Source organism: Cyprinus carpio, chromosome A3, assembly GCF_018340385.1.
Source record: "Cyprinus carpio isolate SPL01 chromosome A3, ASM1834038v1, whole genome shotgun sequence".
NCBI lineage: Eukaryota > Metazoa > Chordata > Actinopteri > Cypriniformes > Cyprinidae > Cyprinus > Cyprinus carpio.
In genome coordinates this window covers 1,001,445-1,016,460 of record NC_056574.1, presented here as the reverse complement: position 1 = coordinate 1,016,460, position 15,016 = coordinate 1,001,445, and the positions used below count along the sequence as shown (strand labels likewise).

At 35.1% G+C, this 15,016-nt stretch overlaps 1 protein-coding gene across 1 annotated transcript in view; it reads right to left on the bottom strand.

Annotated features, from left to right (window-relative positions):
• The window catches only part of hip1rb (huntingtin interacting protein 1 related b), an 80,112-nt gene extending 67,380 nt beyond the window's left edge, over nucleotides 1–12,732 (bottom strand). The window contains exon 1 of the mRNA XM_042734007.1: nucleotides 12,350–12,732. Coding sequence (XP_042589941.1) covers nucleotides 12,350–12,442 — 93 coding nt within the window. The 5' untranslated portion in view covers nucleotides 12,443–12,732. The remainder of the gene's footprint in view (nucleotides 1–12,349) is intronic.
• Between the last annotated feature and the right edge of the window lie 2,284 nt (nucleotides 12,733–15,016).

The window sequence follows — 15,016 nt, the reverse complement described above, 5'->3', positions numbered from 1 at the left end:
TTTTTATATTAGGGCATATTAGCTATCCACTGGTTCACATTAACAACTTGTGTATGCTGCTTGAAAATATGGCTTATTTTTCATATTGGTCTGAACAAGAACAGCAGATGGGCTGATTTAAAATGCAATTCATTCTCTGCCAGTAGTTGGCACTTTTGGAATGGCAGAAATACAGCAGTTTCCCCGGTAAAGGCTATACACAAAGTGCTGCATAAATGTTACAATATCAGGCATTATAAGTAGGTAAGTTAAAATGAAAATGCCATTGATACGGTTCTGAAGACAGTTGGTTCCCTTCAGAGATGCATTCACATAAACGTGCCAAGTTTTGACTTTGAAATGTGCAGTGCTCAACATAGTCTTTTGAAGTTTAATCCAGCCATATCGCAATTCTTGCATGAGTTTTGGTCAAATTTGTGCAAATCTATTGGTGGCGGTCAATGTTGATATTGTAGCGGGCCGCCATAAATAAATCATTGTATGGGAAACACTATGTGTATAATGACACTGGTACTATAATGCAAATATGGTTTATGAGGAAAATTCCTGTCCCCGTAAACCAAATGGCTTAAATATTATTTTATAATATTACGAAACGTCCATTAACAGAGGCCAAAGATGCTGAAGACTGATGCAAAGAAAAGAAAATACTGCACTCACGTATAGCTTTATCAATGACTAATCTATACTTAAATTTTACATTGAAGAATATGCTATGTTATTTTTACATTTGATTATAACATTTCTGCACTCACACACTTGCGAACCTTAAAACCTAAAGCATATTTTAATTTATTACTTTGTTCTATTTTTTATGTGCTATTGCTTGTAAAATGTGTGTTAAAATTTTGGTGTCATAAGCTAATTTATTAGAATACAAGATAACGGGTCAAAAACAACTAACAAATCAAGTGTAATGTTAGTTCTGGCAGGTCACTTGAGTCAAGCATCAGCATCAGGAATACTATGCCTATCATGCCATTCCTATATAAGGTCTATTCAGTATATTTCAGCAGCTTTATCGCTTGCTCAGGAGCAAATTACCCTCCTCCATCCCCAACTTCTTTCATCACAGTCAGGACTTGGCTTTCTGACATTCCTAGTTGAATCAGATTCCTTTTAACTTAATGTTGTTACACTAAAATGTCATTAAGAACATTAATGATATCTGCTAGATTTGATTCTGTTCTGTTTAGCCTAAGCGGGTTAGTTTTTCCCCAGAACAGAACCATACCGCCAATTCAAACTGCAAAGTGTCATTATCTTTGATGATAGTGGCCCTGACAGAACTAGCTATTTTATTTGTGGCAGGGAAAGTAAAAAAATGTTCTGTTTTCACAGAAAATAAAAATATAAACCACTGGCCCAACCGGGCTAGTAGAAAAAACAGTTATATATTATTGTCTTCATTTTTTAACACTATATTTAAAATTATTATTATTATTATTATTATTATTATTATTATTATTATTATCAAACCGACTTGGTTCCTAAGAACCTACTGGTCTGCTGTTCACTGTAAAAAAAAAAAAAAAAAAAAAAAAAAAAAAAATCCAATTTGCAAACTGTTAACTCAGTTTAAAATTTTAAGTCGGGTGGACATATTTTTGAGCACAATGTTGAGTTTACTTATAAGTATTCAACTGCACGTTTACTACTATTTTGTCAAGTGAAGACAAACCACTGAGTTGAGAAACTTTGGCTGCATCCAAAATTGCAAACTAAATTACTATTGTATATAGCAGTCAAAAAAAAAAGTTTGTGGAAAAATAAGTATGTCTGAGTTTAAGTATTCCAATAATAAAGTAGTAGGGCTGTGAATCTTTGGATAGACAGTGGTTCGATTCGATTTGATTTGATTCAAGATTCATAGGTTTTCAATTCGATTCAAGAATGATTTTTGCAAATTTAGAACGATTCAATTCAATTCGATTCACAATTAAATTTGATTTGATTCGATTATAATGATTCTTTAATTGCATTCACAGGATTATTTAAACGCTTCCCCTAAAATATTTAAATGCTTAGTCAGAAGGCAAATTACACAGCAGCCTTTATGGTTACAGAACCATAGGTTAGAGGGGGGAAAAAAAACACTTTTGTCCATTGTTAGATGACATGGAACATACTTTTTTGAGGTCGCAAAGTAATTACCTACTCAAAATAAGTACCTACTCAAGAGAATGTGTGATATTGGATGCATCCAGCATGTTTTGAGTTCTTTGTTCAAATGTTTAACTTCCCAGCATCGCACAGTTGTAAGGGTGTTCTAAATGGTTGCTAGGTTGTGGCTTTACAGTTTTATAGTGTTATTTAAAGGATTCATATGATGCAATTTAAATTTTTCCTTTCTCTTTGGAGTGTTACAAGTTCTTGGTGCATAAAGAAGACCTATAAAATTTCAAAGACTAAAGTCTCAAATCCAAAGAGATATTCTTTATAAAATTTAAGACTTCTAAAACGGCTCATTCTAACACACCCCCACATGTCTACGTTACAATGTGGGAAGATTTGCATAACAGCACGATATGCAATGCAACACGTAAAAACATAGTACAAGTCATTATAATCAGTAATTATGTCCCCACTGGATGCAACAAATGCCTCGCTTATATTGGGTTATATTGTTGTTGTCTTGTCACGCTGGGACACGGTATCACAGTATGGCAAGGCACCATTTTCCCAATCCCAGTCCTCTTATCACGTACGACGTTTGTTCTATTCAACCATAAGTGCCCTGCGAAGTGGACATCACCGGATATACTGCAATGATTCCAGTTCGAAACAAGTTTACAGGTGCATCTCAAATTTGAATGTCGTGGAAAAGTTCATTTATTTTAGTAATTCAACTCAAATTGTAAAACTTGTATATTAAATAAATTCAATGCACACAGACTGAAGTAGTTTAAGTCTTTGGCTCTTTTAAATGTTATGATTTTGGCTCACATTTAACAAAAACCCACCAATTCACTATCTCCGCAAATAAGAATATGGTGACATGCCAATCAGCTAATCAACTCAAAACACCTGCGAAGGTTTCCTGAGCCTTCAAAATGGTCTCTCAGTTTGGTTCACTAGGCTACACAATCATGGGGAAGACTGCTGATCTGACAGTTGTCCAGAAGACAATCATTGACACCCTTCACAAGGAGGGTAAGCCACAAACATTCATTGCCAAAGAAGCTGGCTGTTCACAGAGTGCTGTATCCAAGCATGTTAACAGAAAGTTGAGTAAAAGAAAAAAGTGTGGAAGAAAAAGATGCACAACTAACCGAGAGAACCATAGCCTTATGAGGATTGTCAAGCAAAATCAATTCAAGAGTTTAAGTGTACTTCACAAAGAATGGACTAAGACTGGGGTCAAGGCATCAAGAGCCACCACACACAGACGTGTCCAGGAATTTGGCTACAGTTGTCATATTCCTCTTGTTAAGCCACTCCTGAACCACAGACAACATCAGTATCTATGGGGTATTGTCAAGAGGAAAATGAGAAACAAGAGACCAAAAAATGCAGATGAGCTGAAGGTCGCTGAACAATTCACTAAAAATGTTTTTTTTTTTTTTAATTGGTCTTATGAAGTATTCTAATTTGAGATAGTAAATTGGTGGGTTTTTGTTAAATGCGAGCCAAAATCATCACAATTAATAGAACCAAAGACTTAAACTACTTCAGTCTTTGTGCACTGAATTTATTTAATACACGAGTTTCACAATTTGAATTGAATTACTAAAATAAATTAACTTTTCCATGACATTCTAATTTACTGAGATGCACCTGTATATGTTCCATTCAAAGGACATTAAAGTGTGCGAGATGTGAATTTAAATTGTATTTATTTACAAAAGGTATATGATGTCACACTCTGTGTGTGTCTGTGTGTGAAGACGCTGCAGGCAGCAGCGCAACGAAAATCCATGAATGAATGTTCAGAAGTGAAGTAAACTTCAACGGATTTCCCCTGCTCAGGGAGTAGGGAGCAATGAACATGGTGCAGGGATCAGACTGCAGTTCATGCAAATAGCTTTTTTCTAACGAGCTGGTTATATGAATCAGGTGTGTTATCTAAGAGAGACATGCAAAATATGCAGAGCAGGGGGGCACAAGGACTGGGATTGGGAACCGCTGTGGTAAGGGGCATAACATTTCCGTCACAAGATTGAGGCATTCACCCAATCACAACGCACTGGATTGCTGGCCAATCAGCATACACCTCACCTTTCAGAACGTCGATTTTTACAAAGCTCATCGAGTTTCAGAAAGGCTGGGCATAGAGGAGAAACAATTATGTACATTATGGAAAATATATATGTTTTTTTTTACCTTAAACTGCATAAACACATTTCATTACACCAAATACACAAAATAATGTTCTTTTTAGCAATGTCGTATGACCCCTTTAAAGACTTTTATCCAAAAGAATGTGAGATAATAAAATGCGAGATAATAATAGTGATGTTGTGTTTCACAAACACGACTGAAATGTTTCACATGCTTCTCATTTTGCTAACTGTCTTTTTAGGTCACTAAACAGATAGTAACAACAGGCATCGGTCACCCAACACTGAAGGAAACCTGAGCCAGTACTGGGTTTGTCTCAGTACTGTTCTCAGTAAAAGGAATGGTATACAATAACCTACTTTATGGGGGGGTGGGGGGGCGGTCTATGTGAAACTGCCAAGAACACTACATTCTGACAGAAGACTCTAGTTTGTTTACAAGTTTTTATAGATTTTTTCCTACATTTTCATTTCAAATGGTTTGATTAATCATATTCAAAGCCATTATAAAATGGTTTACATACTCGCACCTGATTTCAGTCTATTTTAATGTGCTATGTTGTTTGGCAATTATAAACAGCCAACAGTTAGACTTATGTTCTTGGTTATTATGTTGCAATCGGTTTCATGTTGTTTAAGAACACTTCTCATTTATAGTAAAAGTGCTGTAACGTATGGCAGTATAATAACATATTATAACGTATTATGTTTTAGTGATTGTATATGTGTAAATATTCTCTTCAGTAGCACTGCTACAATATTAATGACAACTAGATAGATAAAATTTTTATGATGAACATTGATGTTGGCTGGACAAAGTGAAGTGAAGTGTAACGAAGTACGGTGACCCATACTTGGAATGCTCTGCATTTAACCCATACAAGTGCACACACGCGGTGCATTGGGCTGCCATATTGCTGAGGCACCTGCGGGAACAGTTTGGGGTTTAGTGCCTTGCTGAAGGGTCTCAACTCATTTGTATTGAGTGGAAGAGAGTGCTATTCACTCCCTCCCATCGACAAATCCTGCTGGAATTAAGACTCAAACCCGCAAACTTCAGGTTACAAGTCAGACTCTCTAACCATTAGGCCACGACTGCCTAATAAAGGTTTAAATACAGTATTTTTTATATTTAACATGTTAGTTTTCAGTATGTTTGAAAGTATATTATTTAGGGCTGGACCGGAATATTCGATTATTCTAATATTTGTTCGGTGTGTTGGCATTCGCTTTTCAATTTTGAGATTCAAATAATCTTTTTTTTTTTTTTTTTTCACCTCGGATCCCACGTGAAATGGTTTTCATTCGCTCTTGAATATAGCTGCTTTTTTACTATTGGGCGAACAGTTCTAAGAACTGTCAGTTATGGTTACAGTTACGGGTACGGTGCTGCACTATTACAAACCGTTCTCGGCCCGGTTAGACATTCTCGGTGCGGTTAGAATGCATGTGTATGACGTTGCCACTCTGTTGCCTGGCTACCAGTTTCTCCATAGCTGGCTAAATAAGCGGAAGCACGCTATTTGATCAAACAGCCAAGTAAACAGCTACATTCAATATAAAAAAGAAAAAATAATGTCTGAGACAGTTCGGTCTGTGAAGGAAACATTTGTGCTTATTGATATTATATTCGTTGTCGCCTTCTTTTTATTTTATTTTCACATCAAGAGTTGTGTCCTTTTTATCTATTACTGAACAAAGTAAATATCAGAAAAAAAAGGAGTCAGAAAAACAGAAATATTTGATCATCGTCCATATCGCTGTTTATATTACACTTGCATTACAACTAACGCATTTGTATAACATTCCAAAGAGCTCCGTTATCAGCACCAGAGTGGAAAATGAAACCGTATCCGTGCTGACTGGCCCGGATCGGCACGGAATCAAACGGTTAAGCAAAGAGAACCATTCAGCCCGATAGTGGAAAAGGGGCTTATGAATCACCCATGAGTGAACATCATGATTCAGTTCATCTGGAAGAGAAGACAAAAATGCCGAAGACCTCAGCTGTGTGGGAGCACTTTAAATTAAGTGAGGACAAGACAGGGGCAGTGTGCCAGATATGCGATATGAAGCTTGCATACCACAACAGCACATCAAGTTTGAAAAATCACTGGAGTTCTGTAAGTAGTACACCTATAGTATATTGTTTGTGTAAAAAAAAAAAAAAAAAAACAGACCTGCGTGTTTTTTATCACTAGTGCAGTGTCCGTTCTCGGAGCATATAAGCCCTGCTCATATTGCACCAAAATGCGACACTGCACTCCCTTGGGTCCGCAGCAAAACGCCCTCCACGCGTGAAGTCGATTGGATGAACGCTTCTCGAGTAGGGCTGGACAATAATTCAATATCATTATGTATCGTGATATAATTATTCTCAATAACGGTGATATGATTTTTAAACACATTTCCGATATTTCGATACATTACAGGTGTTTCCCATATATTGATTTATTTTTGACTTCATTGAATAAACATGAGCACTGCACGTTTCAAAATCAAAACACGGCACAGGTGTTTTATATGAATGTATCTCTGAAGGAATTAAGGCTGTCTTCAGAAAAGTTTCGATACCATTTTCATTTTATCTGATAAAGAAGCTTTCATGAGCGGAGCTGATTTGATTACAGCCGTCACTGGAGAAACCACTGGTTCTACCCTGTTTTTATACAGGCTATGGTTCTACCACTCTCACAGCACCTTCTGCTGGCAGACAGTCAGTTTGGATTTTCAATAATAAGCCCGTCTCCAGCAACATGCTTTTGTTGTTGCTCTTTTTTTTTTCCTGCAGCAACGAGCACTTTTCATACTCTTTATACTGGCTAAAGCTCATTTGTTTCAGTCTACACTACCAGTCAAAAGTTTTTGAACAGTAAGATGTTTAATGTTATTTTTTTTTTTTTTTTTTAAAGAATTCTCTTCTGCTCACCAAGCCTGCATTTATTTGATCCAAAGTACAGCAAAAACAGTAACATTTTGAAATATTTTTACTATTTAAAATAACCGTTTTCTATTTGAATATATTTTAAACTGTAATTTATTCCTGTGATCAAAGGTGAATTTTCAGCATCATTACTCCAGTCTTCAGTGTCACATGATCTTCAGAAATCATTGTAATATGCCAATTTGCTGATTATTAATATTTAAAACAGTTGAGTAATTTTTTTTCAGGTTTCTTTGATGAATAGAAAGATCCAAAGATCAGCATTTATCTGAAATAAAAAGCTTTTACAAAAGATTTCTATTTCAGATAAATACTGTTTTTCTGAACTCTCTATTCATCAAAGAAACCTGAAAAAAAATCTGCTTGGCTGTTTTCAACATATTAATAAATTATTTTTGAGCAGCAAAACAGAATATTAGAATGATTTCTGAAGGATCATGTGACTGGAGTAATGATGCTAAAAATATAGCTTTGAAATCACAGGAATAAATTGCATTTTAAAATATTTACTAATAGAAAAGTTATTTTATACAGTAAAGATATTTCAAAATATTACTGTTTTTGCTGTATTTTGGATCAAATAAATGCAGGCTTGGTGAGCAGAAAAGAATTCTTTAAAAACATTAAAAATCTTACTGTTCAAAATCTTTTGACTGGTAGTGTATGTTAGGTTATAGTTTGAAGTTAAAGATATTAATATTAATTAGTTGAGTCTGAGACGATTATTTGACAGTGATTTCACATTTCTTGTTTGCATGAAGGATACAAATAAAAGGTGAACATTATTTTTGCTGTTTTTTTCTAAAATATTATATGGTTTTATATTCACTGTTGTCAGACTTGGCAAGTTAATTTTTCATAAATTTGTATGCACAGAAATGTGTTGTTTGTATTCTTGGCAGTGTTTACAAGGCTTTTTTAATAGTGTTCCTATCGATATCGGAATTATATCGTATCGACCGAAATTAAGAAATATATTGTGATATAAATTTTGGCCATATCGTCTCTATTCTCGAGATAACAAAATGCAAACAGACAGACAGACACAAAGAGATTCCTGTCTTTATTAGAGAAGAATAAATTCAGCCCCTCCCTCCGAAGCTTTAAATATTCGGTGTTGATTACTACCGAAGCTTAAAAAATGGTATTCAGACCGGGCCTAATATTATTTTGATTATTGGTGCTTCCACATGCTCACTCTGCCGATACCGATATTAGGGAGTAAAAAAGACCGATATCGACATATTGGCCGATATTCTTTATCTGTAGGATATATAACAGTACAGTAAAGTCAAAAGTTTGGAGACACTTCCCATTCGTGTGTCCAAACTTTTAACTGGTACTGTATATAGAATATAGTATATACATTTTTTGCAATGATTACTCAGATGTGGTGACCAAACACTTTGGTGTCACTATGTGACAACTAGGCCTACTGTATGTAATGGAAGCAGGGTATTTAACAATTTAATTATAAACTTTATTATTCAAAATGAGTCTGACATCAGTACATTTAACAGTAAACTTCACTTATTATAAATAACTTAATTCAATTTATTTATATTGTTCTAATTGTGTTTAAGAAAATAAACAAGATAACTGTAGGGCAAGCACGCTATACTACCAAACCAGCAGGTGCAGGTTTATGCAGGAATCACAGCTTTTCCAAATGTAAACATCTAAAATGAATAAATAATAATAATGAATAACATTTTTTCACAAATTCTGTGTTGGGTATTTTCTGGTAATGAAATGAACATGCAGAACATGAGAATTCGTATTTAATATAGTTTTTTGCAGTTTAATATTCACAGACACTAGTCTACATAGCGATTTGATTTAAGTGTACTGACATGATTTTTATTTCTTTATCAAAATAAGACAAATTCCATGAAATTCCGCATTATACAGTAAATTCCGTTTTTGAAGGGATTCCGAGATTTTCCGCGATGTGGAAAACGCAGACATCAAAGGGCCCTACTAATGTAGCAAACAGGTATGAAAAGCTCATTGTGAGTAAAAGATGGGGACATTGTTTATTTACCAACTATATGACAACGTAGGGTTAAATCACTATTCAACAGACTCAAGCCACCACTGCACTGCCATCTATTGGACTGCAGAAAGATACTAACTTTTCAATATGCCTACATTACTGACTGTACTGACAAACTATGCTGACACACCATGTATACACTGAACACGCAACAAAGCGACCACTGAAAATCATTTGTACTTTGTGTCAGTAAGTCATAAATAGAATGAAGCATCAGTTTAATGTCGGGATTAGTGTTGTCAAAAGACCTGGTACTTCGGTATCAAATCAGTACTAAAAAAACGAAAATGTTACGGTACGGTAAATTTTCCCCACGATAAAAATTAGTCTTCCCGCGATAATAATGATAAAATCTAGTTGTTGACATATTTCTGTGTATGACTGTGTGGAGTGATATGAAGGAAGGCGAACATGAAATTGAGCAGCTCCTTCTACAATCTGGAACAGGTTTGGATAACACTGTACAGTGCAACAAAAATCGGTCTGAGTCTTGAATAAATGTACTACAGTAGCACGTGTGCAATACAGTTTTACATGTGTATGAGTCGGTTACAAACCTGTTGTCCAACAAAGATATTATTCATTGACAAGCTTTTTCTCCATATTAACTTCATAACATAGTCGAGTGTTTGAAATAACTTATTTTTGAGATCAGATGTGCTTTCATATCAGAATAAGGCAGAAATCATACTATTTTATAGCATGGTAACTTGTGCAGCATCTATTCCACCTGAAGAAATAACATCCCTACAGTCTCTCGCTCCCTTTCAGCTGCTCCAATTAGATGACATCACAGCAGATTATCTGCATATTTATTTGCTATGTTTAATGCCTGACGCCCCTTCTAATGGAACCCACACTGAGAGTGCACTGAGAGTAAATCGTGCAAGGACATCCCTACGATAGGCCTACATATATTCACAACCTCTAGATAGCTGCTTAACAGAGAGGTAACACAAAGGCACTGTGTTGCTTAGAAACATTTGTCAATGCAGGGTGGCTCAACTCACGTGAGAGCTTACAGTAAACTGACACAAAACACAGAGCTGTGATGAAAGCAGACAGAGCTATGTGGCATATTTGACTCGTCAGTGCGAAAAGAACATATATATATATTTAATTTAATTAATATTTAAATATTTATATTAATATTTTTTACTATTTTAAAAAAGGTCTGTTAACACTCTCACACTCGTGTTGTTCAAAACCTGTACGAGTTTCTCACACTAGACAGAATGACAGCTTTTGTCACCATTCACTCTCATTGTACTAACAAAAGTGAAAGTGGATGGTAACTGAGGCTGCCAGTCTTTTACATTCTGCATAACATCTATTTCATGGAAGAAGAGAAGTTATACATGTTGGAAAGGTGATTAAATAAAGACAGGAATTAAATTAGAGCGAACTATCCCTTTAACTCACATATCTTACTGGAAGCACATTCAAAAAATATTTAATGGTTTAATTTTCTTTCTTTCTTTTTGTTAAAAGAGATTTATCACAAAACTACCATCTAACTGTCAGCTCTTATGTTCATTTTTTTCAGCATACATATATCAAGTCATTTAATACTATGTTCCTCACCATTTTCAACCAGCAACAACACTATGTGTGGAGTACAAATCACAATAAAGGGAAGAAGAACCTGCCAAACCAGGCTCTTGGGTCTGCATAACTTAAGGAAAAATTCCAGCCTTCCAACATCACATTTTTTTTCTTCTATAATTAACCAAATATAGACTACCTTGTCATACACAATTTCCACTCATCTCCTGTAAAATAGTTAATGTGAAAATTATAGTTGATATTCAGAGACTAACATGAAATAATTCAAATATAAAAAAAAAATTGATGGACTTACCTCAGTAAACATGGTTTTATGTATGTATGTATTTATGTATGTACGTCTCTTAATTACTTGGATATACAATTATTTCCAGGGCAAAAATTTATTATTCAGTTAATTTGTATCATTATTTGGTGGAACTGTTAAAAATGCTGTTACTTACTGTGGACTAAAATTTAACTTTTCAGTAAATAGATAAATACACATTGAACATGATGAAGATAAAAATAGCAAATAAATAAAAAGACAATGGAACAGGAAGAACCTGTCATGCCACAAACAAAAGACCTCAAAGCCAGAGGAAAAAAATAATAATAATAATTTAATAGAAAGATAAACATAAGTCGGAGCATTTCGTCCTTTTAATCAAGATTAAAAATGTAAGCATGTTATTACTGTTTATTGTTATACTCATTTAGGAGGTACTAATATTATCGATAACATTATAAAATTTTGTATGTAATTTTATTTATTTTTTTCCTCATTACAAAGTTAGTTTTGGTTGATTTAATTTGGCAAAGAATAGACAAAGATGTTATGGTGATTTACTTAGGGGGTGATGTTTTATAACCTTATATCTCTAAATGAACTGCAAAGTAACGTTAGAACAATCTATGACATAAATCAAATAGTCACGACAAACAAACGCCCATTGCTTTTTTTTTACTTTGATCTATAGTTTACATCGCACCATTTATTTGAACTTTTACAATGGTATGTGAGCATTCTGATTGGTAGTTCTGGAAGCAGTATAAAATTAACAATAATTACTGCAAACAGAAAACATGTTAATATTACGCGTTGAACGCTGGCGTTCTTATCATCTTGTAGGTAACGTAGCTGCATGGACAGGTTCGGCGAGTTCCCGGATGACGTTATGTCAAACGTAAACTGGTCTTGCCAGTTGTTTGACAAACAAATGTTTCGTTTCGGTAATAAGTATACTACTTACTAAGTAAAAATCGTTAAATAAATGAATTCTGTCTAACGTCAATGCCTGTACGTTTTAAAGACCGACATTCCTGGAAAGACGCTATTGCTGCAGTAGTGTAGCTTAATGCCTACGCAAGCTGTGTTAATAATAGTGCATCCACAATAATGTATTCTGCGAGTGTATAACATATTATGTCGTAAAATGTAGTCAATGCTAGCAGAGTATCATGGAACGCTAACCATTAGCATCGCATCGCAACACAACAGATCAACTATTCAGGTTACCATACCTGCTGTTTTTCGAAATGCTCCCTCTCGGCTCCTAAAATCGTTACCGTCCTTTTGCTTTTAACCCGCGAAGGCACCTGTCGTATTGAATTCATCCTTTATATGCTCTCGGTTTTTATGGTTAACAAATAGCTGCGTGTCGACAGCGTGTTACGCTTCAAGTGTCCGTCGTTTGACAATCCAGTGTGGCGTGTGAGGTTTATATTCTGTTGGGTTATCAGGAACACCGCGATGCTAAGTAGGGCATGGAGAAAAACCTGTTCTTGCTTCGTGGCTTCTTGCCGGTCTGAGCCGTACTACATCATTGCTGTGGGAGGAGTAATAATGCGCGTTTTAATACTCCTGAAATTCAAGTTAGGTCAAAAGCGTTCACAGACGACGAATCGTCACAGAGGTGACACCTTTACGTCACACGCGCATACAGTATACAGCATAAAATGAGGACTGAAACTTAACAACTTCAGTTATTTCTATTTACATGTACGTTAAGGCATTTTGTCTACCTTGATGGTATCCAGCAAGTCTGACTGAGTTACCAAAAAGTCAGTATTAATAAGAAAAATAATGAATAAAATATTTAGTTAGATTGTCTTATTAAAGTGATCAAATATTGTTGGAATTAAGAGTACACACCCTCCAAAAAAAAAAAAAAAAAAAAAAGAATAATAAAATAATTAAAAATAAATAAAGACGATTTAAAGATATTTTTGAATAACAATTGAGTATGGTGAACCAAAGCATTTAAATAGGACAAATTTTCTGACATTTATTCTCAGACTGTGAGAATTGTGCTGACAACAATGGAACCACTTCGGAAAAAAACGTGTCTGGAGATGTATTTCTTTGCACAATATAGGAGAAATAGGAGAAGAGGATTACAGAAATTTTAAATAAATACATGGACTTATAAAAAGGTCCTTGAAATAACAAGGCATTCCATTTAATCTTTAATTTCATGATAATTGATTTTTCCTAAGAAAAGACCATGAAAATCCCAAGCTAGTGTCTCAGTGCTGACAATAAGAAGAGTGACTGTTTCATCTCACACATTAAGACAAAAACTGCAGTAGTAAATTGTTTTGTTATTGTCCATGTTGAAATCACTTATTGTAGCCAAAGCACAAGAAATACAAGACTTCTGGGATTCCAAACTCTGGTCTCATGAGACGAAGTTAATCATTTTGAATCAAACTGCATTAAAAAACAAAATATTGTGTCTCAAAGGGGAGCTGTATAGTATGATGTGCCTGGTTTGTTAGTAAAGTTTGAAGATTGTCAAAAAAAAAAAACTTCCTACTGAAGCATATCACAATTTCTTATTCAACATTTAGGTTTAACTTCTTTTTTAAATGTAGATTATATAAGCAGGGTGCAAATTACACAATGGCCCTTCATACTATATTTGTGTATATCTGTTTTTCTTCATATCAGTCTACACTTCACACACAATAATAACAAAGCAAAAAAAAAAACTGGTTAGTAAATGTATTTAAAAAAAAAAAAAAAAACATATCTGGGACACTTGAAATGTAGCTCAGGAGCATTCATGAAACAATAGTCCCAATCGTAAATAGTAAAGTGTAGTGGTAGCAGCCTCATGCTGTGGGGGTGTTTTTCGGCAGGGACTGGGGGAAAGCTCAACACATAGAGATATTCTTACTGAAAACCTAGTCCAGAGCATTCAAAACCTTGGACTGGGCAGAAGGTCTTCCAACAGGACAATGACCCTAAGCACAGAGCAGCATCGAGCTGAGACAATGCAAGAATGGCTTACAGACAACTGTGTGAATGCACTTGAGCACCCCATACTTGCCATACTGTGATATTGTGTGTCCCGGTCAGAACACCAGCGCGACAAGACAAAAACAATAAAACCCATTAAAAACGAGCCATTTGTTGCATCCAGTGGGGACATAATTACAGATTATAAAGACATACTACTGTCTTTTTACGCGTTGCATCGCGCCGCATAAACATAAAACCATGTTTGAATTTGTGATCGGAGAAACGACAAACAACAAGCGCTACTTTACACTGCTTAAAATTCACGTTTGGATCATCAGTGGCAAATCCTTTGCATGTCAACCTACCTACAGACTGTGAGTCAGAACAGCAGGCATTGTAGTCTTCTCTCCCAGGATCAGGAAACAGTCCTCCATAAAATGTGCTGGACACATCTGAATATTTGGGTTGAATTGTTCTGGAACAGTGTTGCAAATACAATTTAACCACTGATTTCTGCTTGTGTCCTCTTTTGGAGCTGGCCAAACAAAGTAGTTTCGCTTTCACAACAAAACAGAGTCTTCACAACATGGCGGCAACAACAATACTACAGCGAGAATAAAAGTTACGTCTTCTTTCTTTGCGTGAACATTTGGGTGGTGTTATGCAAATTATCCCACATCGTGACATAGACATGTGGGGGCGTGTTTAAACAAGGCGTTTTAGGAGGGCGTGGACGAGTCTTAAATTTTATAAAGAATATCTCTTTGGGTTTGAGATTTTAGTCTTTGCAACTTTAGAAAACTTATCTACTCACGAACAGCTTGTAACACTGCAAAGAGAAAGGAAAATTTGAAAATTATTAAATGATTAATTAATGCTAAAAGATGTATCACCTTCAAGTTAACAATATCAAGGAAGTAGTTTTTGAACTAAGGGTTTTTGAA